General features: G+C 52.2%; 1 protein-coding gene across 1 annotated transcript; it reads left to right on the top strand.

Annotated features, from left to right (window-relative positions):
- The first annotated feature begins 1471 nt into the window (after positions 1–1471).
- On the top strand, positions 1472–7240 carry GPR50 (G protein-coupled receptor 50). The gene is made up of 2 exons (XM_033114508.1): positions 1472–1658; positions 4408–7240. The coding sequence occupies exons 1-2, from the start codon at positions 1472–1474 to the stop codon at positions 6030–6032; spliced, it is 1812 nt and encodes a 603-aa protein (XP_032970399.1). The 3' UTR covers positions 6033–7240.
- Positions 7241–7618: the final 378 nt, after the last annotated feature.

The following is a 7618-nucleotide window of genomic DNA, read 5'->3' as shown; positions in this document are numbered from 1 at the left end:
AGGGCGGCTGTGTCCAGATGGTGGCGCTCCGGGACAACGCAACCCCCTGCCCCCCACTGTGGCAAAAAGGCTAGTCTAGGCCAAGTTTCAAGGTGTTTGCTGCAATTTTCTGAGACGCTTCTCAACGAAAGCCATAACTTTTAGTAGCAGGCAGAAATCCAACCCCGAGACCGAAGTTGTTTAGGGAGCAAGTATCAGAATCGCACCCCTTTAGTTTAGCCTGAACCATCATTCGGTTTCCCTGGCCCGCGCGCTGATAGCCTGGGCACATCCAGGGAACCGTGACACCTGGGGAGGAAAATCCGCAGCGCTAGGGGCCGGCCTGAGCCGGATGATGTGTAAATGAGACCCCAGGCAAGGGAGAAGAGCCCAGATGAGTTGTGCCTCATCTCAACTCAAAATGGGGGCAGGGAGCGCAGGTCTGCTGGTGGCTTCTTGGCTGCGCCGCCCCACACCTCCGCGCCCGTCCCGCCGCTGTCGCGCAGCTGCCTGGACCTTCCCAAGCGCCCCGCACTACCCAGCAGAGCGTGAGGAGCAACTCCGAAAGGGACAGGAGCCCAAGCTATTCACCCCGGGTTTCTTTGAGGAGCGGAGGCCACCAGCTACCTCCCCTCGCTCCCAGAGTACAGACTCAACACTTGCTCCCAGAACGGGGCGCAGAGGTTATCTTGTCATGGAGAGCACAGGTGCAGACCGGACTATGCGACCACCGGCCGCTGCTTGTAAGGAAGCCAACCCGCTCCTGGCAGGCGCAGGAGAGGGGATAAATTCCCTAGAGATGGGGGACCTAGATTTGGGGTGGAAGCTGTCCCCTGTTCCCTGTGGGGGTGCAGAAAGTTCTGAACAGGCAAGAGTACCTGGAGTAGGATGAACCTCTCAAGAAGACTGGAGGGGCACATATCTGAATTCAAAGGGCTACTGGCCGCCCCTCACACTCTGCTGGGGGATTCAGATTGGCTTCGGTTGGCACTGGACCCAAAGAGAGACCTCATGTCCCCGTTCTGACGTCTAGATCACTTTGCCGAGCGTTGGAAGAAGAGGGAGAAGAATTTGCTGGAAACCGATGAGCAGTGGCTGGTGTGTGTGGGGGGAGGTGGACTCCAAGCTTGTCACAACACCATGTACCTGGGGGATGATGGAGGGGGGGGCTAGCAGCTAGAGGGGAAGCACAAACAAGGAAGTTGGAAGCAAGAAGACACCTCGCTGTAGATTTGTCCAAGAAGAGTTGGTGACTAAAGCGGGGGGGGGGGGGGGGGGGGGGTGGTCAGGGAGCTCTGATTGGTCGGGGGGAGGGATTTGGGGTGGGGCTATCTGCCTCTTGAGGCTTTAAAAGCTCATCGGAGAGGGGCAGGATGCTGTCATTTGCTCCCTGATCCTCTGAGGGGAGGCAGCTTTCCCTAAGCTCCCGGTGGCAGAGCAGGTGTTTGCTGTGTGGACCGACTGGAAGATCTTAACGGTCTCTGGCAGCAATATGGAGCCTACCCTGGCAGTCCCCACTCCATTTGGCTGTGTTGGCTGTAAGCTGCCTCAGCCAAACTACCCACCGGCTGTAATAATCTTTATGTTCTGCGCAATGGTTATCACCATCGTTGTAGACCTGATCGGCAACTCCATGGTCATTTTGGCTGTGGCTAAGAACAAGAAACTCCGAAATTCTGGTAAGTCACCCTTCCTTCTCCCTTCCCAGCGTGTAGCCACTGGAACCTCCTAGGGCGTTAGTTGGGCTCTGGATATAGGGAATCCGTGGACAGGCCCTCACACTGAATGTCCTTGCTCCCCAATTCCCCAGAAACCTGGGCGGTGATGTTCTGCAGAGACCCCATAAGCTTAGAGCTTCTCCAGGCAGAGGGAACTCATAGAATTAACTTTGGGCGGCCAAGTGCAAAGCCGGGGTTCCCGCGGTGTGCGGCAGACCGCCGAGCCCTGCTCAGTCGGGGACCTGATGCAGAGGGAGCCGCCACCGGAGCGAGGAGTCTGGCAGCCATCCGGGGACAGCACGCCGAGCTGGACACCACAAAGGTGGCCGCGCCAAGGCCACCGGCGGAATAGACACGGAGGGAGCAGCGGGTCTGCGACCCGCTCTAGGAAAGTTAAGTTCACAGCGGCTGCGGTGCCGCTTACCCAAGGCAGCGCAGCAGCGCCCTACCCGTCCTGAGCCCCCGCTCGCTGCAGCCCTGGGGCTCCAGGGCGGCTCTCAGGTAGCTCCCGGGCAGCGCGGCATGGACCCCCGCGCCTGAGTGTGGAGCAGGAAGATCTGAGCCCGCCGGAGCGGAGCTCCGTCCGCCCGTCCCAGGACACACGGTGGGGAGAGGCGAGCGGCTGGCTGGGCGCAGCAAGCGGTGGAAGCGGCAGCGGAGATCCCTAAATCCGTAAGCAGGATACTGGGGGTCGCAGTGCTTGGCGGAGAAGAGGTTCAGGAGTTTGGTGTGTTGGGGGTGGGGGACAGAAGAAGCAGAAGCGAGTGAAGATCGCAGGAGGGCTGCAGGAGAGCTCAGGGGGGCGGTGGGACGCTCAGAGAGACTGCAAAGCGCGGGGATCTGGGACAGGTTGGGGCGGTGAGAGACTCCTCGCTGCCAGCCAATGCCAAGGGGAGGAGGCCGGCCGGGTGCGAGCGGGGAGGCGCGCGAGGATGCTGAGCACTGCGACCTGGGCCGGGGGTGGGTGCAGCAGATACTGCAAAGCGGCGAGCACCGTTTGCAGGTTGGGCGGGAGAGGGCTCTGGAGGGAAGGAGGAGGGGCAAAGGGGCCCAAACTCCACGTTCAGCCGCCGGAGGGAGGGGGCGGCGGCTGGGATCTCTGCGCCAGGTTCCTGCTGGGGCCAGAGGGCAGAGGAAGGAAAGCGGGCAGAGTCTGAGGGGGTTGGGTATCCATAGGACCGGGAGGGAGGGGCGCGGGGGAGAAAGCCTCCACTCTCTGGGGGATTACTTTGCTGGGACGAAGAATCACAAACACCATACAAGTTTAAAAATGCAGTGCGGGGCACACAGTCATTCAAAGTTTTCTTCTAAGCTTTGGTGGATGTGTCTGGGTTTTCCTTGGTACCCTGGAGACATGGGGCCGCACGCTTGGACCTCACCTTCACTCAAGCAGTTCGGTCCCAAGGGGCGGGCGGCACTGCGCAGCCCCAGGGACACCTGCGAAGCCCCCCCCCCCTTTTTTTTTTTAAATTTTCTTCTTCCCTTTATTTTTCTCCTTCCTATCTATAATCTAAATAAAAGATTTTATGGCTGTTGTGGTTTTGTTTTTAAGGCTTTGCCCTCTCTCTTTGCCGCTTTTCTTCTCCGAATTCATTACTTTGAGGGAAACCCTAGAAAGATCCTCATGGGTAGAAAGCGCGGAGGCCGCGCCTTGGCAGCGCAAGCTTAAAGAGGCAGAAGGAGCCAGTCCTTTGCCATTTTAATAGGTACTGATTGTCTCCTAGTCCAAGATGAAGTGCAATATTTTGCCAAACCAATGCTAATTAGCGACAAGGTGTTTCCAAAGAAAGACGGTTGTGCGCCAGCACTTGGCCTCTACCTTTTTTTTTTGAAAGGTTTTACGAAATCGTTTCTACCAGTGCCCTATAAAACAGGAGTGGGGGCAGACCCTCCCTGCACTTTCCTGTTTAGCAGCTTCAGAATAGCTCCGTGCCAGGGGCTTGGCCCTCAAGCAGCGCGGCGAAGGTGCCGGTGTGGCTCTGCGCCTGGACCGGCGTGAAGCAGGGACTTATGCTAATTCTTGCAGCGTTTTCCAGATTTTAAAAAAATGCTGTTCGCTATTTCTTTCGTCTCAGACGAAAGTTTACAGGGTTCCCTCTCTTCCCCTCAGATTCTACTCTTAGGTTTTCTCAGAAATGGTAAATATTTACTGGGCTAGGTCTTATATTATTGTCTGATCCCGTCTAGAAAAGCCTGCTTAAGAAAACGACAGTTCTCTGTAGACATGTTTGTATTATGAATGCAATGCTAGGTTAGAGAAGGAAGAGGTCTAATGGGGGGGGGGGTTGGAGGGTTCCTGACATTCCTCCCATCTCTCCCCTTCCCCCACCCTCCAGGCTGCTTCCCCCAACAGCTTGATCTACCCCCTTCTCCCCACCCCACCCCCAAGGAAATAGTTTGCATTTTGTTTTTGTCTAGTCCTTGTGTGAGTGTGAAGGGCTCCTCAAGGGGCTTTTGTGCTTACTGCTTTCGGGAAATCAAGTGGACAAAGGACAGGTCTCCCAAACCTGGCTGCTGCATCAGAATCACCTGGGACATGCTTGTAAATAAAAATAAAAACACACCTGTATTTCCCTGAAAGAATTCTAGAATTCTAAATCGTCACGACTCCAGCTGGCCTTTTCCTCCAGCTTAAATTTGTAGATTTCCAAACTTAACCATTTATTCTTTTCTGTTTTCCTCCCTCTCTCTCCCCTGATGTGTTTTTCAGGCAACATGTTCGTGGCTAGCCTCTCGGCAGCTGATATGCTGGTCGCCATCTACCCCTACCCTCTGATGCTGCATGCCATGGCGATTGGGGGCTGGGATCTGAGCCATTTCCAGTGCCAGGTGTTTGGATTCATCACAGGGCTGACTGTGGTCGGCTCTATCTTCAATATCATGGCAATTGCTATCAACCGTTACTGCTACATCTGTCACAGCCTCCAGTATGAGCGGATCTTCAGTGTGCGCAATACCTTCATTTACCTGGCCGTCACCTGGATCATGACCATCCTGGCCATCCTGCCCAACACGTACATTGGCACCATTGAGTATGATCCTCGCACCTACACCTGCATCTTCAACTACCTGAACAACCCCGTCTTTGTTGTGACCATCGTCTGTATCCACTTCGTCCTCCCTCTGCTCATAGTGGGTTTCTGCTACGTGAGGATCTGGATCAAAGTGCTGGCGGCCCGGGACCCAGCTGGGCAGAATCCTGACAACCAGCTTGCTGAGGTTCGCAATTTTCTAACTATGTTTGTGATCTTCCTCCTCTTTGCAGTGTGCTGGTGCCCTATCAACGTGCTCAATGTCTTGGTGGCTGTCAGTCCAAAAGAGATGGCAGGCAAGGTCCCCAACTGGCTTTATCTTTCAGTGTACTTCATAGCCTACTTCAACAGCTGCCTCAATGCTGTGATCTATGGGCTGCTCAATGAGAATTTCCGAAGAGAATACTGGGTCATCTTCCATGCTATGCGGCACCCTATCCTCTTCCTCTCTGGCCTCTTCACTGATTTGCGTGAGAGGTGGGAGATCCAGGCCCGTGACCGTGTCCGTGACCGTGTCTGTGCACGCGCCTGTTATGAAGTTCGAGAGCAAGCCCATGAACAAGACCGGGCCAATGCTTGTCCTGCTGTGGAGGAAATACCAATGAATGTCCGGAATGTTCCACTACCTGGTGATGCTGCAGCTGGCCAACCTGAGTGTGCCTCTGGCCACCCCAAGCCAGTTTCTTGCCACTCCAGGCCAGCCTCTGCCTACGGCAAATCTGTCTCTGGCCACCACAAGTCGGTCTTTAGCCACTCCAAGCTTGCCTCTGGCCACCCCAAGTCTGCCTGTGGTCACTCCAGGTCTACCTGTGGTCACCCCAAGTCGGCCACTGTCTACCGTAAGCCTGCCTCTGTCCATTTCAAAGCTGACTCTGCCCATTTCATGCCTGCCTCCAGCCACCCCATGCCTGTCATTGGCCACCACATCCCTGCTGGCAGCTACTCCAAGAGTGCCTTCAGCCCTACCACCACCCAACCTACACCCATCACTGGCTACATCAAGCTTGCTACCAGCCTCCCTGCACCCACCACTACCGACCATCCTAAGCCTGCTACCACCAGCCACCTTCAGCCTACTGTCACTGGTTACCCTGAGCCCACTGCCTCCTGCCACTCTGAGACCACTGCTACTGGCCACCTTGAGTGTGACATCACTGACTTCCCTGAGCCTGCTGCCAGCCCACAGGAGCCTGCCACCTTCACTGACCCTCTTCACCCCACTGTGGTCACCACTGACACCAGTGATCACCAGGAGGATGTGGTTATTGATGTTGAAGTTGATTCTGATGAAATGGCCATGTGAAAAATGTTCTCAGGGGGTGGCCAAGCAGTGGTCCACTTTCAAGTTTATCTAGCATATGTAATCCAAAGTCAGGTACCTCACTGCTTCTACACACAGAAATATACACACAGACACTCACAACCATGGTGTAAGGTAATTCCATTGTTCAGGCAGATTCCTCTACACCCTGTACTCTAGAAAGTGTGTGTGTGAGTTAGTGCGCGCTCATGTGCTATTTTAAAGACTAAATTTCCCTCAAGTTTGACATCTGTTTTTCTGAGCCTCCCTTTCCTCCTATGGTTGACCTTGAGCCCACAATGGTCCTTGAAATTTTAGACTGATTTTTTTCCCCTCTCCCTGTCCCCCTTTCTCCTCTTTCCTCATTTTCTCCTCCTTGTTCCTGCTTTCTTCTCCCATTCCCTGAGGGGGAGGAGTGAGGGAAAAGTGCATGCGCAATGGTGAAGGTGTTCCCTGGGAAGGCTTCTGTAAAGTGAATGTGACCTCAGAGCTTTATGTTACTAAATGTGTAAACTCTATATTGTACTTTTAATGGCAGCCAGAGAGGCAGTTGTTCTCAAGTGCAAGTACTTGAAACAATTTCTTTTCTAAATTCCAGTAACAAAATGTGACCTATATCTAAAAAACAATTTGATTAGCTCTTACTAAAATAAAATTTTATGCCTATGAGATCAAATGGCAAAAGAAAAGATATGGCCACCCTGAATTGTTTCTGTTTTGTGAAAATTCAAACATCGGTGTTGATTTTTATAGTCGGACGCAAATGTGAATGGTAACATGTTTTTACCTTTTTCCATTTTTAGTATCACCCCAGATTGTTGTTTTTTTCATTTAGTCTCAGAGAAACAAATCCATTCATAAACTAGTTTCTTTTAAGATTTAAATTTATGGTTGCTGGGATCAATTACAGTTGGTTTTAATATTATAATTCACAACTACACCTTACCTCAGATTTTTTTAAAACAGCCTGATGTCTTTAATCAGTTTTTACATTTTTTTTTCATTGAAAAGGTAATTCGAGGTAATACCTGGTAACCAGAAGTGAATGGAGTCCTACCATGAAGGCTGCAAATGAGTGTTTCTTCAAAAGCCTTTCCTTCCTGCCTTGTCGCTCTGAACCTCCTAGCTGGGGTGGGAAGTGAGGAGAAAGAGACACCAACACCAGCCCAGTCCACCACCCTTGGTTGAGGTTCAGTGATCCACAATGTTAAGTTGTAGATATCTTGCATTAGCGCACTTGACAGCCCAGGAAATGATTTTTCTCCAGAATTCAAGAAAAGGTTGCTGTTTAATTAAAAAAAATGTAATTATTGATTCAAATTGATACTGAAAACTAAGTTTACTGTACAAAAGCTTGTAAGGTTAAGTGGAAATGTATTATACTGCCTTAATTCGATTCTGTATTTGTGTTAGGAATTAAATAAAAGTGTTTCTGTGGTTTTGGTGTGTGATTTGTTGATAAATTCACTTCCTCCATCAGACTTACTTGTAGGGAGGATTCAGGGGTGGGTAGAAAAGCATTGACCTTGGGGAATCAGAAGACAGGTGCAAGTTCCAATCCTGCTACCAGCTTGCAACACCCCAGGGCA

This window comes from Rhinolophus ferrumequinum, chromosome X (genome assembly GCF_004115265.2).
Source record: "Rhinolophus ferrumequinum isolate MPI-CBG mRhiFer1 chromosome X, mRhiFer1_v1.p, whole genome shotgun sequence".
NCBI lineage: Eukaryota > Metazoa > Chordata > Mammalia > Chiroptera > Rhinolophidae > Rhinolophus > Rhinolophus ferrumequinum.
This window is presented reverse-complemented; position numbering and strand designations above follow the sequence as displayed.